Below are 14,149 nucleotides of genomic sequence, written 5' to 3'. Positions count from 1 at the left end.
TTTGTTTTTTCTATAAACAGTTTTGTCAGAGAATCTTATTCTGAATTAACTCATGTTGATGTTGTGAATGCAGGCTTTTTTCATCTCAATATATATCTTTGGTGTAACTTAACTAAAGATTATCTCTGTTGAGACAGCCTGTCTCAATCAACCCTGTGCCTCTTAAACACTATGAGTTACTTAGGTGCCTCATGGCATGGTCCAACAGAGGAGAATCTCCCACTCTTCTTCATGATAAAATCATGGCCCTTCTTGCTTAGTGCAGCCTTGCTTCACACATGTGTATCCCTGTAATGTTAACTAGGCTTTTAGGCTGTTATTTTCTGTTTCCAGCCATTCACTTTTTCCTTAGTGTGTGGTTTGTCCCTTAGTATTCCTCTCAGACAGGGCTTTTCACTGAATTTCGTTTGAAGAAGACTGGAAATCATATGTAAATTTTTAAAAATACTACTAAAATACATAAGTTATTGGGCAATCTCTTCAATAGACATTGATTTTTCCCCCAATTTGTGATACTCAATATTATGTCTAAAAAATATCTCTGTTGTTTTCCTAATATGCACTGTGATTACATACCTATTACATATTTAAATTTATACTTGAAATATAAATTTGCTATAAATTTGTTTGAGATATCTTATTTCAACTGTGTAACAATATAAAAATTTGATGCTTTAGAAATAGGATTTTATACATTTATTAAGATGTTCAATAGGATTGGACAGAAATGCTATTGAATTATAAGGAAATGAATGCTAAACAACGTAGCCTAGATATTACTGTTGGGAAATCTCAGGAATAAGGAGAACATGATATTGTCAAGCTGTTGGGATGCAACATGATAACAAATGCTTGCAGGAAGATAGTTGATTGCAATAGGAATGGGTTAATGGCCCCACAATGAATGAAATGCAAAGGAAATAAATTTGAAGTGTTGGGTGTCTAGAAAATTCAGTTCAAAATTTCAACATTAAAAAGTAAATATTAAAGAGCAGTTTAAAAACACTAATGAGAGATAAGAAGTACCAGAAGTTTGTAGATTAATTTCTTTCATTTTGGTCAATTACTGAGAATAACAGCACTGAATCCTTATATTTATGCTTTTCTCAATTAAAAAAAATTCTACTTTTAATGTTCATTAATGAGAATCCCATTTAACTTTTCTTAAAAATTGAACATTTTTACATTGTAGATTTTATACCAAAACTTTCATCTTTGCATGTTTAAAAATTATAACTTGTAATAGCTATTACATTAATTATTAGTCTTGGAGTAGCTTTTTATGCCGCTTCAATGGATGTAGAAAAACAGTAATGGATTGTTTTGGCATTTTATGAGTTCAGTAACCTTATCTAGTTGATTCAGTTTCTTTTTTTTCTCCTCTTATTGTCTTAAATTATGCTGTATTTCATGTTCAATTTTCTTCATTGGTAGGACAAACTAATTGCTAATGTCAGGGAAAGAAGTATAGGATCTGGAGCCAGATGCATCCCCAGCTCTGCCACTAATTGGGAGGTTGTGAAGAAGAAACAAGATTGGAAGTTACTTGGATGTGTAGGGAACATCTGGGTTCTAGAGTAATTGAGAACAATCACAACAAAAAAAAGCAGTTATGTACACTTCTGTTAGATATCTGCATCACAGTGGGATATGGAGATTTACAGGCTAAATAGGAAAGGAAAAAAAAAACTTTAAAAGGTTCAGTTGATGGTGGATAAGAGAAAAACTAAGAACATGTGGTAGTGTTACCAAACTCAAATTTGGCTGCTCAATGCTCAAGAATCCAATACTGAGAGGCAAATATTGGGTAAAAGGAAAGATAGCATTATTGAGGAAGCTAGCAGTCCTGGGGAGAAGGTGGACTCGTGGCCAAAGAACCAACTCCCACCTCCCTAGGTTTTGCTTGGAGATTATACAAGGTAAAGAGGAAAAGGGCTACATGCTGAGGAGAGGGTTTTGGGGCACATGATCAGTACATGGACATTCTTCCAATTGGTTGGTGGTGAGGTAACTGGGCATCAACATCATCAACCTTCTGGTTCCAGCTGGTTTGAGGGTCTACATGCTTGTGGGCAGCATACATTTAACATCTTCCACCTAGAGGGCGTTTCACTATCTGCAAGACAGCTCAAAGGATATGGCTCAGAATGTTTTCTATAGCCTTTAAGGAGGAACCAAAGGTCCTTAACTTTGGTTAATGGCTAAACCATCATTATTTTGTCTTATTTGACTATTTTCCTTTGTTTCTGCATTTTCTCATTTCTCTGACTGAATTTATTGTTTGGCTAAAGGTTTTCTACAGACAAGAAGCAGATGAAGGACATTGGCGGTGGGGGTGGGGTGGGGTCCTGTCCCTGGAAGGCCCCTGCTCAGTTACAGTAGCAAAATGAAAATACTTTTTAAAAAGATGAGTAAGAAAGACTAAAAACTGTCCTTTTGGCTTAGCAACAAAGAGGTCTTCAGTTATCTTGGAAAGGCAATTTCAGTGTTAATAGGGTAGAATTGGGGGTGAAATGGAATGATGGAAGCTAGAGGTGAGGAAAGAGAAAATTTTTTCCTGAACGTTCATTTATTCAACAAATATTTAGCATCTACAGTGTGCCAGAACTGCTCAAGTTTTATGCATACAATAGTAAACAATTCTCCTTGCCCTTAGTAAGCTTAGGCTGTGGAAGAATGTGTTTAAATGCCAACGGCAAATGTAAAAAATTAATAAACAGAAACCTCAATTAAATAGAGTTGGGAAACCAAAAGAGGGAGCTCTCACACCCTGCTGACCTCAACAGGAAGAAGAAAGACTTCTTTCCTGGCAAAGACTCAGCCAATGAAAAGCCATGGACTCTTTGTTTACTAAAACGCTCACAACTCCCTTTCCCCCTCTGTATCAGCTTTCTTCTTCCCTTGCCAGTCTGGGTCTTGCATGTCTCCCCCTGGCTGCAGACCCTGAGTTGCCATGCTCTGCTGATCCCAAATAAACCCATCTTTGCTGGAGAATTATCCGGTAGTTTCTTTGTTTCAGATCAACACAAAGAATAAGAAGCAAAAGTTGAAAACAGGTTGAGAGAAGATATATAATTTATGACAGAGGTGAAATGAACGTGGCAAGGATCCAGGACCAAGGTGGAGGGCTTCACTTAGGCAAGAAAAACAGTTTTTATGAGCTGGTAGAGACCAGGGTAGGAACAAAGAGAGGATCTAAGCCTTACTTAGGAAAGCTTTCCTCTAATGGCCAGCTGCTGAGCTCAGACTGTTACCACAACTGGTGGTATATGAATCCAGGAGTGGGAGAGAAAGGGAAGATGGACTAACACCAAGTGCTTCCTGCTGAAAAAATACTTTCTTTAAATATAGTTAGCTATTTCCTCCTGCAAATATATATGTACAGCAGATTTTTTAGTCCAAATAGGCTTGGAAATATTTATGTAATTCTTCATTTCATTACAGTTTTGCACTGAGGTGGTTTCGCTTAAATCAAATGACTGGAGGCATAAATCGGAAATTAGCAGAGGATTCACATTTAACAGTCTCATTAATTATAGCACAAGATCATAGCCCTATAAACTAATGAAGTGGTTAATCAAATCTGTCTGAAAAGTAGCATTACTCATTGGTGGAATTATTTTACTGTAAAAGCTGCATTTGAGCGCTTCGTTTTAGGGGGAGAGAAATGGAAGCTAAAATAAGGGCCCTGCCCACAGGAACTTCCAGCTTACCAAATGGAATCTTAAAAGCCGCTCTGGTTTTGGAAAGGCTTTTCATTGGCTACAGGATTTGGGAAACACGGAACATAGCGTTCCCATCTCCCCCCGCCCCGCACCCCCCTCCCCCACACGGCTTGCCCAAAATAGGCGGGGGCGGGGCTAAGGGGAGCGGAGGAAATTCGGGGAGCGGGAGAAGTATAGCCGCCTCACGCTTCCCCAGGTCCCGCACCCTTTAGGTGTTCCATGAAACTTCCAGGGCATTTTAGGCCAGGAAACCGTCTCGCAACTCGTCCTTCCAAGCGCCCAGTAGCAAGGGGCAGATTACCACCCCCCCCACCGACGGTGTACGCATGCGTGGGACTGCGTTCCTAGCGTGCGTGTGACGTCACGGGCGCGCCAGTCTGAACTCTTCCTGGTTTCTCTTTAGAGCGTTGGTCAATTTCCAAGTATGTTTGGAGTTCGTTGCTTGGGTACAAGGTGAGTCGGGACCTGAACCAGTATTATGAAGAGGCTGATTTAATTTAGATAAAAATTTGGAGAAGTTATTGCAGAGAAACTGTTCGTACTTGTCTTTGTTTTGAGCTTGCTGTGTTGAGCATCTTGCTTGGCGTTTTGTGAGCAGCTGACTTGAGTTAATGCAGGCCCCCGCCCTCTAGACGGTCAACTGGCTTGGAGAAGCTTGGTGGGCACACACTAAAATTAAATATCGACACTAGCTCGTGTCCCAGGCAAGAAGTTTGAGAAAAAAGATTGAATCTGCAATGCACAAGTTAACATCAGTTCAATAGTCGTTTCTTTCTATTGCATAGGGGCTGGAGGGGGGGAGGCAACTGATACATTTTGGAGTAATAAGCTTTTGGTGCACAATTTGCCCACACAATATTACAACTGCCAAAGGGATTAAAAAACAAACCCAAAACTTTTCAACCTCCCTTCCCTTCCCTTCCCCAATAGTTTGTACATTTTAAAGCACAGTGGTAAAGGCAATTGCTAGTGCAGTGTTTACAGATCCTAAAACTGGCTTTTAGAAGTAGTTCTTTAAATACAAAACTAAATAAAAAAGGGTTAAATTTCAATGCCTTAGTAGGATTCGTGTATTGATCCCTGTAATAAAATTATAGAATAATCCATCCTTCCTCCCTCTCCCCCAACAGTGATGACTAACTTAAAGGAAAGGAAAAGCAAAACTAAATCAAAGAAGCTTAAAGCAAATTATTGACTACATTTTGGATAAAACACTGGGCTTTGTGTTTTCAGCAGTAAGCTATCAACTTCCCTAACTGAATGTGCTTTCCACGGCACTGTGAAGCAGATCTGATATGCCACTTGAATTAATAAAAGAAGTCAAAGGAGTGCCTGAAGTTGATCTGCTAAGTAAATTACACAAAATAGATTTCAGATACCTACAGCCAGGTTGTGATTATAGCAGGAAATATATCGAGGTAAGAATCTTCATAACTCAGAATAGTTGTGTTTTGTTTTCAGCAGTTGGATTGTCAAGTGCCTAGGTGTGGTTTTTCTTTGAATTTCTCATGCTTGTGGGTAACTGAGCTTCTTGGATCCACAAGTCAATGTTTTTCATCAAATTAGGGATATTATTGGCTAATGCTTCTTGGATTTTTTTTTTAGTATATTATTACTCATTTCTCCTTCTGGATGTCAGTTACATGTATGTTTGTATGTTGGGCTGTTTGATGTTGTACTTCTGGTCTCTGAGGTAGTTTGTTTTTCTTCAGTACTGTTTTGTTTTTGTTTTGTTTTTTGGCTGAGAGGAATTTTCAGATTGTGGAATTTCTATTGTTCTGTCTTTAAGTTTACTGAACATTTTTTTTGGTTATATTCAATATTTTATGCATATTTAGTGAATTTTTAATTTTAGTTATTGTATATTTAAGTTTTGGACAAAGTTAAGAATGCTGGGAAGGAGGTAAGGGGCTTACTGATAAAATGGGTCTGATAGTAAAAGAAGGGGAAATAATGCCACACTTCAGTTTTGCCCTTCTAATCAATATTCTCCATGTAGACATTTATCTTTTATTCCTTTGTTTATTTTCCATTTTCCTTATATTTTCTTTCATATGAAATAGAGTATTACGTATTACAGTTGGTCTTCTCTACTTCATTGAATTTAAATTCCTAATCAAATGCTTGTTAGTATTTGCAAACTCATTTTGCATTTGGTTGATTCGGATGGTGTTTCTTACATACTTGTATTTATTAATAAAGTGCTGTGATTAGATTCCTTTTCTTTGTGACAGGTCATTAATACTAATTATTACTGAGCTGTATCTAACTTTATCATTCTCTTATTTTGTGTGTTTGATATAGAAGCATTTAAATGAAATTTTTAAAATTCTAGCACTTTTATTAGTGTTACTAAAATAAACCCCTTTAGATATAAGTAAAATGTCAGTTTGAATTCTTAAATTCCCTTATCTAACCTGCACGTGTCTGTAGATATCTCAAGAAACATATTTATGTTTCTTGAATTTTATTAAATACATTTTACTGTGATAGTATACAGTTCTGTGAGTTTTGAGAGATATATAAAAACATATAACTAAAACCATAATCAAGCTATAGAACAGACGATCGCCCTCCCCCCAAAAATTTTATAGTCAGCTGCTACCCTAATTTCAGTCCCTGGCAACCACTTTTGACCAGTTTTCTGAGAGTATACAGTATTCTTGCCTTTCAAGAATGCCATGTAAATTGAATCATACAGTATGTAGACATTTATTTTTTAATTGAAATATAATTGATGTACAATATTATATGTTACAGGTATCAGTAGGTAGCCTTTTGATTCTGGCTTCTTTCACTCAATACATTTCAGATTCTTCAGGTTGTTGAGTTTATCAATAGTATTACTTTTTATTGGTTGCTAGAATTCCATCACAGTCTGTTTATCCATTCCCCAATGTAGCAGTACTTGGATTCTTTCCAGTATTTTGTAATGATGAATAAAGCAAATTAAAAAATTTATTCTAATTTTTACTTGTATCTGGTGTTATAATCTCTTTTGGCTTTTCTGTGTAACTGTTTTTCGCTTGTTTCAGGGAAAACTCTCACTTATCTCTTCTTTAACTTATGATGGAAACAGAAGAGCTGTTTTGAAGATTGGACTACAAGGTATATAAGAAGACCATTTCTGCTTAACTTTTTGCTTGTAATCTAGAAATGGGTAACTTTATATATGTGTACATACACACATAAGCACAAAAATCATTTCTAGTATAAAAATCTATGGAATGAAAGGTTATTCTTTTCCTCTCTAAATTTTTTTCTCCGAAGTCTATCCTCTCCCCATTCCCCCACTGCTTCTGTTTTACTTCAGATTCCCTTAACGTCCTATCTAGACTATTACAATAACTAACTCATCCCCCTACTTCTAGTTTCACTAATGTGACCCAAACAGCTTAGCAAATTTTAAGAAAATGCTACTTTCAGCATGTTATTTCTTACCCAGTTGTAGTTACATGAGAGAGAATTCTTCTTCCTAGTAACCCTTAAATAATCCTGGTAAGAGCTTAGAATACTTGGGAACCAAAGTAAATCTCATCTGAAGTCTGAAATTAGTTGAATGAATGAAGAATGGTCTACAGCAGTGAATGGGAAAAAAACTTTGAACCACATTTCTACAACTATTGAAAACCAGATATATATCAGACACTGTTCTAAGTACAGGGAATATAGCAGTGACCGAAACAACGTTCTTGCATTCATGGAGTTTACATTGTAGGGGAATAAATAAATTCAACAAATAATTATATAAAGTAATAATTGATAGAAATGTGGTTTGTAGACAAATAGAGCAGGATAAGGTGGTATGCCTGATGTATTATCCTTTTATATATTCCTAGGTATGATTTGCTAATATTTTGTTAAGGATTTTTGCATTTAAATTTATGAAAAATATGATAGGAATCTGTCTTTTCCTGTAGTGATTGGTAATTTATGTTTCTAAGGGAATTTATCAGGTCATCTTGGTTGTCAGATATATTGGCATAAAGTCATTCATAATATACATTTTATATGCTTTTAATATTGGTAGGATCTGTAGTGGTATCCCATTTCACTGATTTGATCATTTGTGACTATTTTCTCTCTCTCTCTCTCTCTCTCTCTCTCATTCTCACTCACTTACTTTTTTTTCTGATCATTCTGGCTAGAGATTTATTTTACTGATCTTTAAAATCGGCCTTTCTTTTCATTAATTTTTCTCTATTTTCCAGTTTTCAGTAACATTTCTTCTCTGTTAATCTGCTGTTAACTCCAATCAGTGTACTGTTAGCTTCTAATATTATATGAACTCTGGAAGTTCATCTTGAGTTTTTTCATATCTGCCAGTTCTCCTCATCTATTTTCTTCTACTTCCTTGAACATGTACTTTTAATAACTGTTTCTTCTCTGGCAATCCTATCATCACTGTCATTTCTTGAGTTCTTTTCTATTGATTCCCTGCCCCCCACCCCATCCTTATGTGTTTTTCCTTTCTGTATGGTTGGCAGTTTTTGTTTTTGTTTTGTTTTTGTTTTTTTTGTGGTACGCGGGCCTCTCACTGTTGTGGCCTCTCCCGTTGTGGAGCACAGGCTCCGGACGCGCAGGCTCAGCAGCCATGGCTCACGGGCCCAGCCACTCCGCGGCATGTGGGATCTTCCCGGACCAGGGCACAAACCCGTGTCCCCTGCATCGGCAGGCGAACTCTCAACCACTGCGCCACCAGGGAAGCCCGGTTGGCAGTTTTTTAACTGGATCCTGGACATTCAGAATTTTATATTATCAAATATTGGATTTATTTGTAATCCTTTAAATATTATTTGTCTTTGTTCTGGAATACTGTAAATTCTCTTGGAATCAGTTTGATTAGCTTTGTTAGGATGGATCTAGAGCAGCCTTTATTTGGGGGCTAATTTGCCCTTATCACTAAGGAAGTGCCCTTCTGACAAGTTTACTGTGTGTTTTGTGTATGAGGATTCCACTCTGGCTGGTTGGAACCAGAAGAGTTCACAGCCCTGTGTGTGTCTCAGAATTGTTCTGCCTGTTTCTTTCAAGTGGTTCTAATCCCTTTCCTCCCATGCTTTTGGAGATCAGTACTCAACCAAAGACCAGAAGGCACCCATCTCCAGAGCACTCTTATCTATGCTGCTGTCTTCCTTTCAGCATCATGTCATGCAGATTCTAGCTGCCTTGCTGTCCTCAAATCTGAACTCTTCTGAATTCAGTGAGGCTGTTGGGCTTTCTTTGGATTTTTACCTCCATTTTCTGCTGCCTGGAAACTCTTTCCAGGAAGTAAGCTGGGGCTATTGCTTTGTTTTCCATCTCAAAGAGATCACTTACCTGCACTTACTGTTGTCCAGTGTCTGAAAACTGTTGTTTTATATATATTTTCTTAGTTTTCTAGTTGCTTTAAGGCCGGAGAGCAAATCCCGTCCCTGTTACTCTGTCATGGCCAGAAATAGACATTTGATAGGTCATTTAAGATATTAAAGAAGTAAGTTATATCTTGATTAGAAGCCATTGTATTTTTGTTTTTAAGGAACATTACTGTTTCAGTTTATGTATATACTTGTTTTGAGGAGTTGGATGAAAGAGGTAAGTGAAAGGAGGCAATAGGCAGATGTAGTTGTTTCATTGCTGGTGATAAAGTAGCAGATTCAAGAGTTCTAAGTTACACTGCAAAGTTTAGAAAGATCTTTCATGTACTTCATAGATGCATGAAAGTCTGATATGAAGGCAGTTTCTTCTAGTAGTTGAATGTTTGAAAGCTGATATTAATGTGACCTCCCTCAGATGATATAGTAATTGAATCTTAGCATTTGGACTTGCTTCAGTGGTTCTAGGAGGTGGCCTCTGAAGAATGAAGATTATGGAGATTCTTTATCAAAGCCTAGAATATCCAAATGAGATTATTGTAAAATGTTTGTTTCTTCTTTTCCAAGTAATTTTCATTGTCAAAATCACAGATAGCTTGGTTTTTACACACACATGCTCTTTTATTCTTCAATATGTGGGTGCTGGGGGAGAAGAACACACTTCCCTAGATTAAAACTTCATGTTCTAATAATTATAGATTACCATAAGATCAGTAAAAATGAAGTATTTGGGGAGTGATACACTATAAAAATTGAATAATTGTAACTTATTCAGTTCTTTTGATCATAACCATGTGAAAATAAATTGAAAGTGGTCATTATATGATGTTAATGTAGTATTTACAGAAATTTGTAAAACATTTTAGGTGAAACTAGTTATAATTTTGGTTTTAATGCCTAGTAGCATTCTATACATTATTTTTACGATACTTAAGGTGTTAAGAGTAAACTACAAGTGAATTATAAACATTTTAATTACTCTTCTTCATAATTATATTTTGAAGTATCTATAGTTTTTAGAATTTAGTTGTCATCAATTTTCTTGTCTGGAACACCTTTATATCTAAAGTGTTTTTCTGTGTGTCTGTGTTTCTCCGCAGAACAAGAAAATTCAAATTCGGAGATTAACACCCTCAGTGTATTATTTTTTGGAAAATTAGCAAAGGACTGTGCTAAAGTTTTCTATGAAGGGGTAAAGTATTTTTATATTACTTTATCTTTTTTGCAGTGGACTTAGAATTATTGATGATGCTGTATTTATCCCATAGGCCATTTTTTAGTGATTCATTATATATTTGTAGGTATATGAAAAATTATACTTAAAAAAGCAACATCTTTAAAATTGAACACTCGTAAGAGGTTAGTAAAACTTATCATTGACATAAAAAGGGACAATTTTTCCTCTAACTTAAGTTTAATTTTTAGTGTTCAATAGAATATCTTAAAGATATGTACATTTCTCTTCACTTAATTAAAAAATAATTCTCACTAACTAAAAAATAATGAGCTATAACTCTGTATTTTTATAATATTTTCTATAATTGTTATAAAAATAAATACCTGCTAAATCCCCAACAAGATAATACCAAACCAAGCACAACAGCATATTAAAAGGAGTAAACACCATGACCAAGGGGGATTTATCCCAGAAATGGGATTTTTGGTTCAACATAAGAAAATCAATCATTGTAATACATCACAGTAATAGAGCAAAGGGGAAAAGACACAAACAATCATCTTAATTGATGCAGGAAAGGCATTTGAAAAATTCTACACACTTTCATAATCAAAACACTCAGAAAACTAGGAATAGAAGGGAACTTCTCAACATAGTAAAGATCAATTATGAAAAACCTACAGCTAACATCATACTCAGTGGTGAAAGACTGAAAGCATTCCTCCCAAGGTTAGGAACAGGACAAGGACGCTTGCTTTCACCACTGTTATTCAACGTTGTACTGGAACTTCTAGCCAGAGCAACTAAATAAGAAAGAAATAAAAGACATCTAAATTGTAAAAGAAGAAGTAAAACTATCTCTCTTCTCAGATGACATGATCTGATATATAGAAAATCTTAAAGAATCCAAAAGAAAGCAACTAGGGCTAATACATGAATTTAGCAATATTGCAGATCACAAGATCAACACACTAAAATCAGTAGCACCATCCAGTAGAACTGTTAGCGATGATGGAAATGTTCTATATCTGTGCTGTCAGTATGGTAGCCACTAGTCATATTTGGCCAATGAGCACTTAAAATATGGCTAGTACAGCTGAGGGACTAAATTTTAAACTTTGTATAATATCATTTTAATTAAATTCAAATAGCCACATATGGCTAATTGATACTGTATTGGACAGCACATCTCCAGAAATTAACCAGTGTTTGGTGTATAATCTTACAGATTTTTTCTGCATGCGTATTCAAATGATTTAAAATTAACTTTCTGTAAGAATCTCATAACATCTTTGATGTTAATTGGAGATCCTCTAGATATTTGCAAAACCAGTTTTGGCAATTAACCAATATTGAAGCATATAGCTGTAAAACATTGTTGAGTCATTGATAAGTCTCCAAATAAGTTGCTCAGAGTTAGACAGTACTTCTATAATGATGTTGCAGGAATATTAGATATATGGTTTCAATCCTTTTTGATTTATGGTTGTTATTAACAAGTAAATGACTTGGGAAAAAACAATGGTTTCTGCAAAATGACACAGTCAGATGAGATTGTCTGTACTCTGTCTCTTTTTTCATTTAGGTTCAGTAAACATTTATTAAGGGCTGACATTTTGCTTAACTCTGTGCTAGGCTCTGGAGAAACCAAAATGAATAAGACACAGTGCTTGACCTTATGGAGTCCACTATCACTAGCCTAATGGAAAATCATTTAATGGTGGTAACTATAATAGAACTGGAATAGCAACCTCAATAAACTGAATCTGCCTGGAGGATTTGGGGAAAAACATCAAAGAGTAGGCACTTAGTTTTTTAGTGGAATATTTTATTTGTTAGTCTTTAAACTTTTTATTATGAAAAATTTCTAACATATATATAAGTGGTGAGAATTGTATAACGACTGTCCATATTCCGAATATCTAACTTTAGTTATCAGCATTCAGGCTCTTATTTCATCTGTTTCATCTTTTCATTTTACTGCCACAGATTATTTTGAAGCAAATATCAGGAATTATATAATTTAAACCCTAAAAATTTCAGTATGTAAAAGAGAAGGCATCCTAAAATTATACGTGTATATGTATATATACAAATGAATACATACCATAGTACAATTATACTACTGAAATATTAACATCAGCTTTTATAAACCATGAAATATCATCAATGTATTCATGTATATATACACACATATCTGTGTATATCTATGTGTCTTACTATCTATTTGAATAAACACAATTTCATCATTATGCCTAAATAATTTAACAGTAATTCCTCTATATAATCAAATATCAAGTCAGTGTTCCAATTTCCCTGATTATCTCATAAATTATTTTTAAATTTATTTTCTTCTTCAGGAGGAGACTTGAGGTAGGGAACTCAGTGAGGAGACCTTAACAGTAATTCAGTAGCTATTGTGGATGTATAAAGACCAAAGCTAAAGCATTTGTTGAATTGACCTAGAATTGATTAGTTGTATACGTGTGTGTGTTTGTAGTTTGGAGAACTCACCTAAGAAAACTGTACGATTTATGTCAGAGAACATTTCGCCTGTGTTCTCTCCTAGGAATTTTTTGCTAAGTTTCTGTAAGGAGGTGGTAAATCAGTTAATTTTTTCTTAATTTATAATTTGAACAAAGAAAAGAATTAGTGTAGTGATTTTTTTTCTCAGTGAAAAGCTGTTATTAAGTCAGTGGTATATCTTAAAATCTTACTTCACAATTTGAAGAAATCAAATAGTTGCCATGCAATTCATGTCCAGAAATTTCTAGGACAGTTCATTAGACTGTTTCTCTTCAGAATGATAACTAGACTAATTTTCGATGCAATTTTAAAAACTTTGAATGAGATATAGTTTTAATATGGTTGGTATGGCACTGTGAAGTTCTAGAGGCAAGTATACTAAAAAAGTACTATCTGACAGTCTTATCAAGAAAGGGGACTAGGAAATAAAGTATATAAAGCATGTGTACACACACACACACACACACACACAGAAAATCATACCTGCTTGAGGCCGTTTAGGTAGGGTAGGATCCAGTATCTCTATATAGTTATTTTGATGAGGCACTTTTGTGGGTGGCTCCAGTAAAGGCCTGTTATTGTTCCTTATTATTATTCTTCTTGCCCTTAAAGGCATGACTTTATTTCACCTTTGTTAAAATAATTAATATTTATGATGACAGTTCTGAATTATTAAGAATTCAGTGTTTAATAAGTCCCCAAATCATGCCATTTTTTAAGGAAGATATTCTTCAGAGATGATGAGAGGGAGAGAGAGGAATGAAAGTGAGAATACTAGGTAGGTGTTTAACAGGGAAAGATTCACTTATTTAGAAAAATAACTTACATGTTTTTCCCTTGAACTAGAAAACAATTTCTCTATTATAATACTTTGATGAGATAGGGGAAAATGAAAAAAATCAGTTTAATGACTAATTTACATGTGGATACTAAGTTATAACAGATATTTTCTCTGGCTGCCCATCCTTCAAAACAAAAAAAAAAAACAACCCCAAATCAGTGTATTAACAGCTTTCTCATTCTTCAGGCTGTTAGGTATGCATAGGCAAGTTTTGCAATAGTACATTGAATTAGTAATATTTAGTTTTCATGGGTTATAGAATATTTAAATATACATGAAATGTAGTTTCATGTTCTTATTTCAGATGAACTCTTTCCTTTCTGTAAAGAAGTACACTTTTAACAGTTTTAGAGATTTCAAGGACCTGGGCCAGGAAATAATAGCCTCCTTCCTTTCAATTTGCTAAGATCATTAAAGTTGCCTTTCTTTTCTTCGCTCCTGATATTTTTTTTTAATAAGTACAACATTACACTCTCTGCTTCGGTTTCCTTCGGGGGAGAAAAGTTGATTTTAATGCATGATCAGGAAG

The 14,149-nt window shown here is 35.1% G+C and overlaps 1 protein-coding gene across 4 annotated transcripts in view; it reads left to right on the top strand.

Moving 5' to 3' along the window:
* Positions 1–4,003: 4,003 nt before the first annotated feature.
* POT1 (protection of telomeres 1) overlaps positions 4,004–14,149 on the top strand; it is an 83,409-nt gene continuing 73,263 nt past the window's right edge. Inside the window, exons 1-4 of one of the 4 annotated variants that reach the window (XM_081244919.1) lie at positions 4,004–4,178; positions 4,962–5,143; positions 6,761–6,833; positions 10,177–10,268. In XM_081244919.1, the coding sequence (XP_081101045.1) occupies positions 5,021–5,143; positions 6,761–6,833; positions 10,177–10,268 (288 nt within the window). In that variant the 5' untranslated portion in view covers positions 4,004–4,178; positions 4,962–5,020. Of the gene's footprint in view, positions 4,179–4,855; positions 5,144–6,760; positions 6,834–10,176; positions 10,269–14,149 lie in introns of all 4 variants that reach the window. The other 3 variants (XM_081244918.1, XM_081244917.1, XM_081244920.1) reach the window with 3 other exon arrangements.

Source organism: Mesoplodon bidens (genome assembly GCF_964165515.1).
Source record: "Mesoplodon bidens genome assembly, chromosome: 9".
NCBI lineage: Eukaryota > Metazoa > Chordata > Mammalia > Artiodactyla > Ziphiidae > Mesoplodon > Mesoplodon bidens.
This window is presented reverse-complemented; position numbering and strand designations above follow the sequence as displayed.